Source organism: Amblyomma maculatum, chromosome 4 (genome assembly GCF_055883805.1).
Source record: "Amblyomma maculatum isolate TAMU_Amacu chromosome 4, ASM5588380v1, whole genome shotgun sequence".
Lineage (NCBI taxonomy): Eukaryota > Metazoa > Arthropoda > Arachnida > Ixodida > Ixodidae > Amblyomma > Amblyomma maculatum.
Genome location: NC_139347.1, coordinates 18,861,298 through 18,877,276, shown reverse-complemented (window position 1 = coordinate 18,877,276; position 15,979 = coordinate 18,861,298). Strand labels below are relative to the sequence as shown.

General features: G+C 43.6%; 1 protein-coding gene across 4 annotated transcripts in view; it reads left to right on the top strand.

Annotated features, from left to right (window-relative positions):
- The window catches only part of bon (tripartite motif-containing protein bonus), a 160,639-nt gene extending 145,776 nt beyond the window's left edge, over positions 1-14,863 (top strand). For all 4 annotated transcript variants that reach the window (XM_084600843.1, XM_084600841.1, XM_084600842.1 and 1 more), the window contains 2 exons: positions 13,056-13,264; positions 14,525-14,863. In XM_084600843.1, coding sequence (XP_084456969.1) covers positions 13,056-13,264; position 14,525 — 210 coding nt within the window. In that variant the 3' untranslated portion in view covers positions 14,526-14,863. The remainder of the gene's footprint in view (positions 1-13,055; positions 13,265-14,524) is intronic.
- The last annotated feature ends 1,116 nt before the right edge of the window (positions 14,864-15,979 follow it).

Genomic DNA, 15,979 nt, shown 5'->3' with positions numbered 1-15,979 from the left:
TAAGATGAAAGTTTGGTCTGATAATTGCGTGCCAGTGCCTTTTACGTGCCTGTTTTGTTGCATCATACCTTTTGGGTAACTATTACAAGGAATCTTGACAAGTTTAGTAATATTTGTTCTGTGTGGTACATGAACAAAGAAAAAGTGATCGATAATTGACTAAATGGGAATGTGAGAGCATGAATCATTTGCTACTTCTCCTTTCTTCGGTTCTCTCTTTCCATCCCCGCCTGGTGAACACTCCAAGCCGGCGTGCGCCTTCTGCTTCTTTTCCTCCTCCTTCTCGTATTTTTCCACTTTTCGGCTCTCTGATGTGCGTCCTGTCACTGGCAGTGCCCAAATCTTGTGCACTTTTTCTTTCCCTTCTGTTTTCCACTTTTTGACTGTGGTTCTCTGCCGTTCATATCCTTTCCGTCTATCCGTGCATCTCTTTCACACCACAATTTCTCGCCTTAAACCTTCAAATGCTCTCGCATTAGAAAATGCCTGGAAATGCATTAGCACCTGGTATAGCAGTGATGTAGTGTTTGTGTAGGGCTGCTGGGATCGTTGAAATTTGTAGTCGAGATTTGTGTGAAATTAACTTTACCATAATAGCTAGGAGAATAAGATTGGGATGGAGCGCATTTCGAAGGTACTCACTTTACCAGTAGGCAGAAGATGGTTCTGTGCAGTGCATTGCAATAAATGGGCTCAAGCTGTTGAATTGGACTCCGCATGAGTCAATGCCACTTAATGCCATCATAATGGTTAGGAAGCCATCTGGGAACCATAACTGTAAATGCACTTCAAAAACTGTGCACTTTCACCTACTGCTGATATATTCCTATCAAAGGTCAAGCTACGTTTCCTTAGCTTAGCTACATTGAGTCACTTCTGGAGACATACAGCATGTTCCGCTATTCTATGCACTCCATAGAATGCTTCTGTCAACTGAAACAGTGAATTGTATGAGCTTAAATTTTCCACAAAGTGAGATTTGATCGACAGTATTGTTTCATGCTGTGTACTGTTCCCTCGTAAGTGCACTGCCATTTACAGGAACTTTACCGCGCTGTAAGGAGCAAGCTTGTAACTAGTCATGAAATGCGCTCCACGGCACGCTGTATAGTATGATGCGCTGCGTAACATTGCTCATGTTTCCAGCGACTGCAGTAAATGTTTTTGTACTGTGAAAGCATAATGTGATGAGCAGATACAGTGTTTGAGATAACAACTGGCTGCAATTGTCCGTGTTCAGCACCAGCAGCCAAGGACATCATAAAGCTAGCCACGGGCATGGTTATAAAATAACAAGTTGACAGAAATTGTGAGCTGGACAGATTTAAGCCATCACTAAGTCAACATTTTGGTATGCAGTGTTCTGCATACTTGATCACATTCACATTTGTGGCGATCTTCATAGGGTGCTGTCTGCACAATAATTGAATGATCTGACATCCGCAATGTTTACAGGCAAACTGGTAGTCAAGCAGCATCCACGGTAGCATCAGTATAAATTTTTTTGAGGGAAATATACAATTAGTTTTTTCTGTCAAAGAGTAACTCAAATTGAGGTGTATTTCGGTAGTAAAAAACAGGTCTTAGGGCCACTTAAGATTGAATTTCCTATTGTTTCGGCAAGAGTGCGAATTGAGCATTTAGTTAACTGCACGGTTGCTGGAGAGTGTGCAAAAACGTACTCCACAGAAACTGGCAGCTAGAGTCTCTGGATTCCTCCTGTGCTGTTAAAGGTACCATGAAAAACTTACAAGCATAGAGGTGCAGGCTAGTTGGTTGTTCATGTTGGAAGTGTCCTCTATCTTCATCATTGTCTTTCGCGCTGTTTAATCCATCATGAAAAGCTGCTTACTAAACCTAGAAAATGTGTCCGAACAATGGGTATTCCATCCCCTCCTGAACACAAATCTTTAAGCTAGCCTCACTAACACTGAAGATACTAGCGATCAAGAAGGATACTCTTCCTCTCCCCCTCAACTTCCAGTGCACGCTGTTGCACGAGAAAAGGAATGAAAGAAAATAGGTCACAATGGCTCCGCCTTGCCCATGACCGGTTGTGAGAAGTTTCCAGGAGTATTTTTTGATCTTATTTGCAAATCAGGGGTACAATGCCAACTGTGCGATTTTGATACAGCTGCATATTTCTGTGCCATAAGCATGAAATTTGATAAGTTTGTTAAATTTGCACCGCGCTGCGCCAAAATGCCCCAACTAGCCGCAAAAGTTTGCCATACTCGGGGGCAACTTTCTGCGGCCATGATATGGCCAGTCACGTTGTTTCAGTCACTACAGCGCACGTCACTGGCCTTTTAGTTTTATTTTTAGAAGTCGTCACACTGTTCTAACGCCTACTCATTTTTTTTCTCTCGCTTGCGTCCACGTGCTTCTTCCGCTCTTCAAGTACACTGAACCTTTACAGTTTGAGGGTGCTTCGCCACGCGGGTCATAGTCCGTGCGGTGAAGCATCCCTATAATGCAAAGGGGCCGTTTGTAACGAGGCACCACTGCTACTACGGCGTAACATTGCTAAAAGGGCCGTGTTGGTACTTGTGATTTTGGAGCAATACTTCAACACTGTATTTTAACTGCCGCATTTTTTTTAATGTTTGAGGGTGCTTCGCCACACGGGTCATAGTCCGTGCGGTGAAGCATCCCTATAATGCAAAGGGGCCGTTTGTAACGAGGCACCACTGCTACTACGGCGTAACATTGCTAAAAGGGCCGTGTTGGTACTTGTGATTTTGGAGCAATACTTCAACACTGTATTTTAACTGCCGCATTTTTTTTAATGGATATATCTCTAGTTTTTTTACACGGCTCTTGGAAGTTTTTGGTATTTCGTTGGGCTGTTCATGTACAACAAGGTTGTTTTAATGCTGTCTCCTTGATAGACTCACTTTCCTGTCATCAGATGAGGTGCGTCAATTATGGCTTCTGTGTTTGTGCTAATATAACTGGAGGTGGCATATGTGAAATTTATTTTGGGCATCAGCTGATCGGGAAACGGTGCAGCAGCCATAGCTATTGAATTTCAAAATGCCCAAGACTGCCAAATTAACATTTACGGATGCAGAGTCATCCACTTCTGGCTATAACACGGTCACTGCTTTCAAAGCGCCATTGCGTCTGACCCGGCCACTCAATAAAGCTAACTGGCAGGCCATGTAAAGCACAACGTCCATTTCTCTCTGTGCTTGCATCGCTTTGCATAGATATGTGCCTGCATCGTACGTAGTGTTGCTTTGAAAGCAGTGACCGTGTTATAGCTAGAAGTGGATGACCCTGTACATCAAAATACTATAAAGTCTGTTCTGTGCACGAAATATGTAACCTAATACAGTCCAACCCAGATATATCAATAATTCGATATACAGAAATCGGCTTGAGACGCCACTTGCGATGATGAAAAATGATACCGTATTTGTCGCGTAATCAACCCACTTGCATAATGAACCCACTCCCCACTTTTGCTGCTGTGAATTTGCAAAACAAAAAAAAAAGCGTTCGGTGGCGCATCCCTCCGTTTCAACCGTTGTTTCCACAGTTTATTTATTGGCAGTGTGCCAAGATACTACACAGCGATAACGTCATGGCGTGTTTATCTTTTGACTATACTTTTGATAGATCTTGCTATGACAGGGAGCGAACTTGGCAGAGTGCCCGTGATGGCTTGATTGCACAAGCCTGGTTCGATTTATCACGTCGCGCTTGGCGCGGCCCAAGTCCACTGCCACAAAATCATTGGAAAGTGTGATAGCTGCAAATGCCGTTTGAAGCGAACAATGCTAAATGTCGGTGTCATGACCGCAGCTGACCACATGCTTTCGTTGATTTATAGATGGAAGAATGGACGACTCTTGCAAAAAAAAAAAAAGCCCTGCCTCTTCTTAACGTCCGCAGCCGCTATAGCTTATGCTGCGCTGCACGTTCAGCACAAGTAAGGACAACTCTCCCAAAAGAGAAAAAAAAAAATGCTGCTTCCGCCGCATGTTCAGCACTATGGCAAGGATGAACAACTCCCGCAAAAAAAGAAAGAACTGCCGGTGCTTAATGTCCTTCCGTAGCTTACGCACGTTCAGCACGATGGCACAAGACACGCATCGCACGTCAGCCGCCGCGCTCAGAGCGTTCACAGCACACACTGGAGAAGCATCTACCACTTGCCGAGCTGGCTTGTCTGCGCATGCATAGTGTGTGCTGCTGATAACGGAGACCGAGAAAGAGAGAGGAGGGTAGAGATAAAGCTTGGCAGAAGGGTGGGCACACTCTTGCGCTTCGCTCTATCATGTTTTTTCCCTCCCGAACACCATGGCTGCATTGGTTCCCTCTCGTTCCTTCATGAACATGGCTTGCAAACATCACGTGCTAGCGTGGCAGTAATCACCGCAGATGCGCGCACCTTTGGGGAAAGGGCACGGCACTGCCCTAGACCAGCCGTCACCAAACTATGCCCTCTCATTCCTTTCGTGCGTGGCTTAAAAACGTCACGCAGCAAACGGCTGAGGGTGATGCGATTGTCTTTGGGGGATGCGCACCGTCCAATGCATGGTGCAAAGTTCGATATATCGAACGACCAGTGAAATTGAGTTCGATATACAACGCAGCTTTTCTATACTTCTATATGGAATTTTCAAAGGGATATTTGGTGAGTTCGATATAACCAAAATTCAAATTATCCGAGTTTGATATTTCCGGGTTCAACTGTATCTCTAGACATCGCCTACCTCCCCTTAATCAAAATATTGAGTCAAAACCACCGAGTCATTGCCAGCCAATAGAAAGCATAAATCACGGGCTGAAGACACGCTCACTCGTCAGTTTTCTTTGCTTACAACTTACTTTCTTATCGGCTTTCAGCAGTTGCCCTTTTGTCTTTTGGTCATTGTTTTTCTTTTCTTTTTGCCTTTTTTTTGTGTTTGCTTTTGAATTATTATTTTTGTTTTAATTTTGTATTGTACTTGCTTTTAGGGACAGGCTGATTGCAGTTGGCTTCGAATTGAGCTTTTCTGGAGCTGCCCTCGCACGACACGAGCTGTGGATTTTGCACTGTAAAACATTGTTTTATGAGCCTTGCAAGTAAGATAAGATGCCGTGATTAAGATTGTCAACCTGCACTTGATATAAAAAAAAATATACCTAAGTGCATATTTTCTAGCTTTTTTCATTTTTATTCGGTCCCCAAAGTTTAAAGATTAACCACCCCGGTTTTATTGCTCACATTGTGTGTGTGCGTACGTGCATGTGTGCGCGTGCGTGTGCAAAGTGCTTATTTACAAAAGTAGGTACACGCAGCGTTGGTGATAGGTTGCCCTTACTAGAATTCCTTTGGATCACATTCAATACAGTTCGCTATTCACATCTCTTCATTTTTTGTGCCGAAAATAAGGTTTCTTCTCTGTTTAATGAATCCAAAATTTGAATTCATACTGCAAAGTGCAGTTTTATTTATTTTTATTTATTTATTTTTTTTTTTTCTTGTGAGCTGCTCCAAATATAGATTTTACTGCTCCAAAAATTGTTACAAATCCTATTTGAGCTGCTGCACCCTTGGTATATTGTAGAGTCCAAGCAGTGCTTGTAAATTTGACTCGAATGTACTCGCTCACAAAGACCACCTCTGCAGATCTGTTGCTTATGATATTGTTTCAGGTTCCCTTTTAATGTCTGCTGATTCAGTGTTTTCCTGTCATTTGTCTGAGTGTACTGCAAAAGTGGCACAGAAGATGTGCTTAGCACTATTCAAATTGTGTAGGGAGGGGAGTCAAATCAAAGATGGTCTGCAATTAGTCACAATGCACTTTAGCTGTGCCCAGTGTTTGTGACATAAATCATTGTGGCACGGACTGCATCCTGCTGTGGCATTAGTCGGCTTCAGCACCAGCAGCAGTTGACGGTGACAGAGAACCAAGTGCATTCTGGATTTCATCGTAGACAATGTTTATGAGTGTTGCTACTTGAGGTTGTTGGAGCGGCGGTAGCAGCCCGCACAGCAACTCTTCCCCAACAAATTCACGGATTAAGATCCCGCAGGCTATCCCTGCTTTTAGGTGGGCTGCCATAGTGACTTGCTGAGAGTACTTAGAGTGGTTGGTTGTACTGGTAGAACCGAGCATCCAAGGTCCTTCTCGAGGGTAGCTGCTGCTTTATTAAACTCAATACAGCTTTAGGCGGATGTTGTAGCAGAGCCGCAAAGAGTTGCAAGTTCACTTTGGGATTGGCATGGCAGAAGAGGCACTTGATCTCTTCAACATATGCAAGCACAAATTCATTTTAGAGTTGAACTCTTGACTGAAGGAGGGACTGAGCTCTTTCTTGAATATGTCCCAATCCTTTAAAGAAGCTTTGCGATTTTTACACCGGATCCGGGCAGGTCCCTGAAATGCGAAGTAAACTTGCCTCACCTTTGCTGGCTCATGCCACGCATTGACTGTTGCTATGCAGTTAAACAGATCAGTAGTCTTCTGCGTCTTCATGGGCAGTCCTTGGGAGGTGGAAAGCTCACGAGGCTACACAGAAACTAGAGGTTGTTTCTATTTGTTGGGGTTCATCATTGGGGATACGCCACCTTGACAGGGTTCAGCACCTCCACCAGATGTCATATAGTCGTGGCAGTAGTACAGCATGCAGATGCAGATAGACAATCAAAGGCTCTCTAAAGAAACTCTTTATTGTGCTGACTTGCGCCACAAAAAAAAAAAGGAACTTTTTGATGGCAGCGATAGCAAGAATAATTGTGCTTCGTCGTCAAATAACAGAATGCCTGCTGCTCTCAACAACGTGCAATTTAAAGCTTTAAATTAAAGGCAATTTAAAGGCAAGGAAGCATCAAGATAAAGCTGCCAGAGACAGAACGATTTGGAACTATGTGAAAGCAGTCACGCGTGGCTGCGATCATTCAAGATAAATCTCGGCACATCTTGTGCTACAAAGAAAGTGATGCAGTGGGCCCATTCAGCAGCATTCAGTGTAAACACACAAACTCAACAAATCTTTGCAGCTCCGTTCAAATTCTGGTGGCGGAAGGTTTTGTGGCGAGAAGCTAGAAACACAGATTAAGGCTATCTTTCTTTGAAAATGCAGTGGCGGTTCTGTTATAATTGCAGGATTAAGCGAAAGAATTATCTTGCACCATTTCTAATGTGTGAGGTAGTCTTGACTGCAGTCCCAAACAGATGTGGCATATATATATATATATATATATATATATATATATATATATATATATATATATATATTTTTTTTTTCTTTTGATGAAACACTGTAAAATAATGGCGATTCAGTGACAAAGGCACCTAACCTAGTAAAGGAATGCCAAATTTATCTCAACATCCAGTTAGTGTCATTAATTATGTAATTAATGTAAGTGGCCCAAGGGATGAGAAAAAAGCAAGGGGTATGTTATCCAGGCTGCAGTATAGTTATCCACAGTGATGCTTTTATTTTTGGCGTGCTCTACTAGTGGACAGGTGTATTTAAGAGATTAGTAGAACACTCTGAAAAAACCTTTCAGTTAGGTTACACAGTCCTAGGTATAGTCATCTAGCCTTTTGAACCGATGAATGGCCTCACCTAAAGCTAAGCATGACCTGCTTACCAGTGGCTTTCCAAGGCTCAAGTTTTGCAGAGAGGTCCCTGTTTTTGTTTGTAGGGTATAGTTTACCATAGATGAGGCAGTGAAGCACTGTACAGACTACACACAATTTCCCTAACAGAAGGCTCGTGGATTGCTTCGGCAATTACAAACAATGCTTACTTTGCTTACTCAAGGTTTAACAGGGCTGTATCTTTAAGCATATTGCTTCCTTGATCCTTGTATTCCGTCCTTTTCTAATGCGCCCAGCCATGGTGGCGCAGTGGTTAGGGCGCTTGATTGCTGTTTGCAAGGATGCGATAACGAATTGTCAATGGAGGCGAAAAGCAAGGCGTCTGTGTGCTGTGCAAGGTCAGTGCACGTTAAAGAACACCGACTGGTCGAAATGTCCGGAGCTCTCCACTACGGCGTCTCTTATAGCGCGAGTTGCTTTGGAACATTAAACCCCATAAACCAAACCTTCTTTTGATGCAATAAAGTTAGTACCCAATGCTGGAAAAATTTCTCCGTCAGTGTTGGCAGAATTGACCATTTGAAGCCTCGCAGCCTCGAAAGATCATGAGTACGCCTGTGGCAGGTAGTGGTTGGCAGGTGTCATAGGTCAGCACCGGTTGTTGGCGGATTGTGGACATCATGAGAACAAATGGCACGGCTGAGTTGGAAGGAGCTGCCAACTCAAGAAGCCCCTTTGATATGGAAGGGCGAGATGGCAATCAAACACATCGGTTTGAAGCTGTTTTGAAGCCTTGCAACCTTGAAAAGATCTGAGAAAGCCCCCTGAAGGTGTGGTAGTTGGCAGATGACATGGGCACTGAATGGTTTGGGGTGCAATTTTCCGGGTAGGAACTGCATAATAAATTACTCAGAAATGAGCATGAATGTCTCTGTCATTTCTTTATATAGGTGATAACATAATCGTATAACATGCTGTAGACTAATGATGTTCTCACATATCCTGCATGAACCTCGTTCATCATCTTTTGCTGCCTAACCTAGTGTTCGTCAGCCACTCTGATTTGGATATTTTTATGAAACAAGCACAGACCAGGCATCGGAAATAGTCTGCGGAAAATGCCAGAGGCATGCACGCCCCATAAAGGGATACAAATTGAAATCAAAGCCATCTCATGCTTCATTTCGAGAAGCCAATCTCCTCATTCCTTTGTGCTGGCATCATTTGCCGTTATGTCTCAGTGAAAGGCATTCCATTGGTCCATCATTTCTGACTGAGTGTGAAGGGCAGGCGTAGCCAGTGTGCCAAATACCACAGAATGACACATTTCTTATTGCTTTGCATTGTCTGCCAGTTGCAAGCCTTCTTTTCCATTGCATTTTTGTTTTTGCCTGCAAAAATAACATTTTTAGTTTCTGGCTGTAGGCTACGCATGTTCCAGCTTATTCTGTGCGTTATGCCATTTGTAGAGATGTCCCTCATTACACTCGAGCACTTTGCATGCACATTAGTTCTTGCCCATCCCCCGGTTCACATTGTTGCTTCCGACTACATGCAAGCTTTACGAAAGTGCAAATATGGTCATGGTGTGCTGGCATCTTGAGTGCTCTGTAAGAAGTGTTTCCCTGCGTCCTTTTCCGACGTCGATCCCCCTTTCTACCACACACCCTCGTCGTGAACAGATCTTTGCTAGCCGTCAGTGACTGAACAGAAGGGTCGCTTTTTGGCTGTTGAGTTCGACTTTCGCAGCTCCTGCTTCAGTAACACTGGCACAGATATTTAGGCATCCATTTCAATATTTGTGCCATGCCGTCGCCTGTCTCTGTTATGGCTTGTCCTAGCATCCACCGTGCTTTAGTTGCCTTTTGTTTTTTGGCCCAGGCAATTCAACGGTGGCTCCTTGTCAGCACTGTGAAAGGCACACCTGAACGTATACATGGGAGGTACACGGTGAACGAGACATGCTTACCAAGCACTTGGCCATAGGACCAAACCCTTGCTCAGAGTTTGAGCTAGCACAGTTTTGGAGTAGCAGAGATGAGTCATTCCAGCCCCAGTTAGAACAGCGGAAGAAACTCCGGTGCTTCCGAATTCGTAATGCATAAGTGCTGCATATTCAAGCCTTCATCAGTGGCTAAGTTATTGTTTTTCCATAATTCACTTCAGTTCATTTTTATTTTCAACATTCGAAATGTTGACAGGACTCCTCGACAAAAGGCTCGACAAAAGCTTGATGAAGTCGGGGAGCCAGCGACAGGCAACAGCGACAGCTTTTTTTGAACACTGTACAAAAAATGAATGTCAGATTATGATATACACAATAATACAGCACTATGCACACAAAAATAACAATTTTAGGTTCAATACATAAAGTACCATTTTACTATAAGACAGGAAAGACAGGTCACACTAAGAACATTGTGCGCAACATTCTACGTGTGATTGTGATATGCATAACGTTGGAAAAATAGAGTTTATCTTAAGGTCTGAAGAAGGTAATTAGTTTGTAGGTGTGGAGTCGCGTGTGTTAAAGATATTCGAACGTAGCTAGCGTTGCACCATGATTGGGTTAGTAGGAACTGTCAATATTTTTGATTTGCAAAGTACAAGTGGTAAAGAAGACTGTAATTATAGAAAGACGTGATGGTGATAATTTGGTGCTTAAAAAGAGCTTTAAGTATGAAACATTGTTTTTGCAACGGATGGCTACTTTTCTTAAGGCAGAAGGGCACTGATTTATTTTTGTTAAAACGCCTGCCCCATACCAACTTGCAATAGTTAAGGTGAATAGAAGTCCTTTGTATGCATTGTACATCTATTTATTCTGTGAATTTGTCATCTCAAACATGAGAGCTTTATACTTAAGTCTTAAACAAAAAATAAAGTTACCATCTTGGAATTATTTCTTTGTGTATTGTCGCTTTAACTGCAGTTATAGAATTTCAGGTTGGGCCATGCTCAAGCTATGCTAGTGGGGGCCGGGCCTGGCTTCCTATCGGTAGCACAGGGCCCGTGCCGGGCATGAGCTCAGAATTTCAGCCTGTGTACATACACCTTTAATCTGTTCATCATTAACTTTAGGCTACAAAGCAAACAAGAAGACTGAAACGCCGCTTGGGGTTTTGCTGGAAATATCCTGGATAGCAAAAAGAACAATTTTGAGATGCTTAAGACTGCCTACATGTATGAGGGCAAAAGCTCGCTTGTGCAGTGACGCCTGTTTCCACCCTTCCTCCTCTGGTGTGCACCACCACATCAACGGTAGTGTGATGCTCTCTGTACCTGTCTTGCCTGTCAGACTGTGCTCTCTGCATTCTTCTTCCTCCTCTGAAAACACCCGAGAAAATGCATGCCAGTTAGGCAGAGAAATGGTGTGACACAACCCGAAATGCTCAATGAATAACGGCTGTGTCACAATTTTGACACAGAAGAGGAGAAATCTGGTGCCACGTGGACGCCTGTTAGTGATGGCTTACAAGCGTTTGGCATGCCAGAGCTTGCAAGAAGGAAAGAGCCCTGCCACAGGCGTATCAGTTGTGCATGGCATTGTACCACTTGCCACTTTCAGTGGCTTGACGACTGGCTTCACTGTGGCATGAGCGTGCCATGACCAGATATTTGGGTGGCGTAAAGCCTTAGAACAAAAAGATATACTTGAAAAGACGGGGCTGTGATGTAGGCATGTGACATAGACAAACCCTATGCTTCTGCTAAAATATGATGAGGGGGCCAAATTTCACCTCCCTAGTTGAGCTAATTGATGAGGGTAAAAAATATTTGAAAGGAGAGCAGCAAGGCAAAGAGCTTGATTACAGTGTCTGCAACTCCACTATTAATGAGTCTCCAAGAAACTTTTACCTGCCGTGCATTCCAAGGAATGTGTCACAGCCACGGGGGGTAGAACACATTTTCAAGCAAAGCGTTGTGAGTGGCCTTTAAAGCATAGTATATTGTTATGCGTAGTCATGGCAGTGCTGAAGGCAGCAAACAGAGAAACTGGAGTTGCACTTGAATGAACTCTTTATTGAGCTGATGCACTCTGGAAAGAAGTAAGCAGAACTAAAGAACTAAGAGGTCATCGAAGTACAAATCCCCGTTTCGCTCATCAACGCTCAATTTATATATAGTCAGCGAAAAAACATCTAGATAAAGCCTCCAAAAGTGACTAGAACAACATGGAACAGATGCAGGTGGTTACAAGATCATTCAAGATACATCTCATTGCATCTTCTGCAACAAAGAAAATGATAAGGCACACCTGGCGGCTTGAAAATGCATGAACAGAACTCGTGGCATTGCCTATATCATTCTGCGCGTTACAAGTGATAAGGCTGCATGTTTGCGGCTGTTGGCAGCAACAAATAAAGATTGCAATAGTTTGCGGCAATATAAACTCGCTAAATTGTTATCTGGTGTTGTCATGAACGTCTAAGGCAAATTGTACACTTCTGCAGTGGCAGCAAACCCACAATCATGCTTGAAAGTTGGAAAGTCCTTTCTGGCTAATTTTTTTGTACTCGCGCCCTCCTCTATGTCTCACGCTTATGTATGTCAGTTATGAAGTGGCTATTGGTCAGATCCTTTTACATATCGCACAATTGCTGTGGTCATTCGGCTGTGTTGCACCGGCATGTCTAGAAGTGCCACGGAGTCAGTGCGACGGACAGAGGAACGCCATTCTTTGAGCAACCATAGACAACCTAGCTTTTCATGCAGCCTGAGTACGTAGTTTAGAATTTGTGAGTGCACCAAGCTACTGAGCTTTCCAACTCAAGCTTTTATTTGGAATTGCTTGTGCAAGTTTGCAGTATGTTACTATTAAAGTAGAATGCAGCAAGTAAATGTCACGCTTTGGTGGACCTAGCATGGTGCGTGATCTGCCTGCCAATGACCTTACTATTCGGCTACCATGGGTTATGCAAAATGGCATTTAGTTAAAGCATAAATACAGACCAGTCTGCGAGCCAGTATGCTATGATGCCTTCTTGCCTTTGTCATGACAGTCGAAAACTTGTGGCATGAAAGGTTGTTTATCTCTTTCATGCACTACTGCTTGTTCACACTGCATAAGCAAGGTTATTGGCATTACCTTTAGGGTAAGTGCCGTTTGGTCAAATTCATTCTCATTACATGCTACAGTGTTGGATTGGTTGGCCAGCCAGGTTTTGAAATGGATGTGTTGGCACATTAAATAATTGGCATCTATAGTTAAATACAGTGGTTGCTGTACAAAATGTGATTTCCTCTGAAAGTTATAGTGCGGCACTATTACCATTGCTTATTGAGTATTTTGTTCATAACAAGCAATGTTTGAGGAATATGCGAACTCCCAAGAACGACATTCAGTAAGGTTATGACGCCTGCTGGCTCCAAATATGCTGTGCCTAGAAGTTGGACACTAGTGCTCTGCGCCACTAACTTTGCTTATGTGGCATTGACAGTTGGTGTCTGGTAGGTGCTGACTAAAGTTGTCACTGCTATCTTTCCCTCCACGGTCATGTGCCTTTACAGAAGGAGTCTCAGGTGTGTCAACAGGCACGAACTCTGGAGCGGGACTTTGACGCCCTGGTTCAGCAGTACCTGCCCGAGCACTACGCCGATCTACGAGACGCCCAGCCTGACCCTCTGCCAGGCTATGACTCAGATCCCGAGCGTCGCAAGAAGCCGCGCACTGCCTCCACTTCCTCCTCGCCCCCCGAGCAGACTGTCATTATCTCCTGGTGAGTTTTCACTGTTCCCGAGTGCGCCTTTTCCCTTCCCTGTGGGTTTTTGGACAATGAAGACAGTGTAAAGTCTGTGTAAAGTGTTTAGAGGAACAGGATTGCAACAGGAGGTGCATGTCCGCGACCACCCGCCTTGCACACTGTTGTGGCTGTTCAAAACACGGCGTGGAAACTCTCGAATAGCATCATGTTTGTTTATTTATAATGAGAAAACAATGGCTAAGCAAGCATCGATGTGCATCTTTTATGTTTTCAGTCATATTAAATTGAGCTCCCAAAGTGTCCTTGTTGAATGCAGGTTCGTTAAAATAATAGTAAATAAGGGGCCACATCAGGGGCCCCTTATTTACTATTATTCCTACCGTCTGTAGATGGAAGCCCACATAGCTAGCATACTGTAACATACTTTAGCAGTGTGAGATTTAGTTCTCAAAGCATTTACTTTAAAGTACAGACACATAATTTTCGAGTCCATGTTTTATTCGTCCTGCCGGGGTGGCGCAGTGGTTAGGGCATTCGACTACTGTGCCCAAGGATGCGAGATGAATGCCGGCCTCGGCAGTCCCTTTTTGATGGATTCCCAGCGCCATAACCTTACCTTTCTAAATTAGGTGAAGCATTTGATTGTTGCAAGTTTGTCCGCATGTGAAAAAAATTGAAAAGCACTACTTAGCGCACTGGTAATTTGCAGCCAGGCATCATTTTTCACTTGTCTCGGTGCAATTTTCATTGTTGGTTGTAGAGAACCGGCCTCTGCTGCACTTCTTTTATGAGAAGCTGATCATTACACAGCAAAGAATATTCCGCACTACATAAAGCTGCAGGCAGATACAATCACCAACACAATACCAATAACAACGGCGAACTGAGACACTGCAGCAGTGTTGGAGTGTCGGATAATATCGCCCGCTAGCCGGTTTGTGGGCGAAATCTGGGAGGACCGGGAACCCCATAATCGGAAAGGGAAAAGCGAAGTGGCTGTGGGCATTTGTCGCGCAGTAACAGCCATGTCAGTGCTAAGTCGTAAAAGTCTCGGGTCCACCCACATTTACGCCCGTGCTGGCAGGAGACTTTGCGCACTTCACGCTCAATGGGACAGCATTCTCAACAGACTCATTGCGTTTTTTTGCACTTATGCTTACGATCCTTACCAACGATCCGTACGTAGTGCATTTAGTCTGAACACGGCTTAAGGGTGTTGTGAGTTTAGGCTGTCGCATCCTATTTTATTTACACATATCCTCTCATCTGTTGCAGATTACACACAGAAGTTGGAGAAGTGGAGAATAATACTATGAGGCTTCCATGCAAGCTTCCCAAAGCCCCAACGCCGCTTTCTCTGCATCGAGAGGTGGCAGTTTTCCCTCGACCCATGCAAGACCCCACCCGCCTTCTGTGGACAAGACTGTTCTATTTATTGTTTTACTCGTACCACAGAACATCCCATTCTCTGGAAAGACTGTATGCCAGCCCCTGTGCACATGTATCAAGTTGTTCCTTCCCCTTCTGTGTATGTTTGTCTGGTGCAAAGTCTGCATTTCTTTTCAGGGTTAAAGACCAATATAAATATTTAAAAAAATGTCCTGTTAAATCAAACATTCTGGTGTACTGTGTGACTTTTTCATTCATGGTCTCATATGGTGTCATCTATATAGGCACAAATGATACATTTGCACCCGGCTTGGGGTGCCACCAGTGCAATAGGTTAGTCTTAGATTAGCAGGTGGGGTGCAAGTGCTCTCAACTTCCCATTTCTGTCTACATCCCTGTATGTACTAGTTAGTACTGTTAGTAGGAGTGCATAAATTTTACTTATTCAAAACCATATTAGATATGAATAGTGTAGCTTTGCTTTTGAATCGAACATGAGTGGAATATTTTTACAAATAGTATCCCTCTGAAGGTCTAAGTGCACATGATTTGATGTGCTACTTTGCATATTGGATGTTCCAATCCAAGTACACAGCAGCTTAATGCCATAAAAACAAAGAGAAACATCATCATCCTTAGTGATATATGCCTTTGCCTATTTTGCTATCTTTGGGAAATGATGCTGTTAAAATTTTCTACTGTGCTGCAAATGGTGCAGAGCAATGAAATTTCTTGTTCTCACAGAGACTTTGCTACCCTGCCGGGTTGGCGCAGTGGTTACGGCGCTCGACTACTGTTCCCAAGGATGCAAGATCGAATTCCGGCCTCGGCGGCCACTTTTCGATGGAGGCAAAAAGCAAGGCGCCCGTGTGCTGTGCGATGTCAGTGCACGTTGAAGAACCCCAGGTGGTCAAAATTTCCGGAGTCCTCCACTACGGCGTCTCTCGTAGCCCGAGTCGCTTTGGGACTTTAAACCCCACAAACCAAACCAACCTTTCTAAAATATTATTTAGTTTTCCTGTAGCTTCAATAGCTTCAACAGTGTTGCCAAAAATGAAAAAGGGATTTTTGTCCACACTTCTTTTGCTTATTGATATTTCACGAGGAAAATAGTATAACAGCTTATTCTACTTTTACTATCTGCAGAGTGCTTAAAACTGGACAGAATTGTCTTTTGGCAGTGTCAGTATTCAAAGAACAGTTCCACTGTAACACATCCGTACTCTATGCTTCTTGCGAGCAAGATTAGATTTTCACAGTGATATCACAAGAATATTTTAAACATGCAGCAGTAAGCTGCACAAGAAAGGATCCAAGATGGCATTCACTTAGCATCAGTGC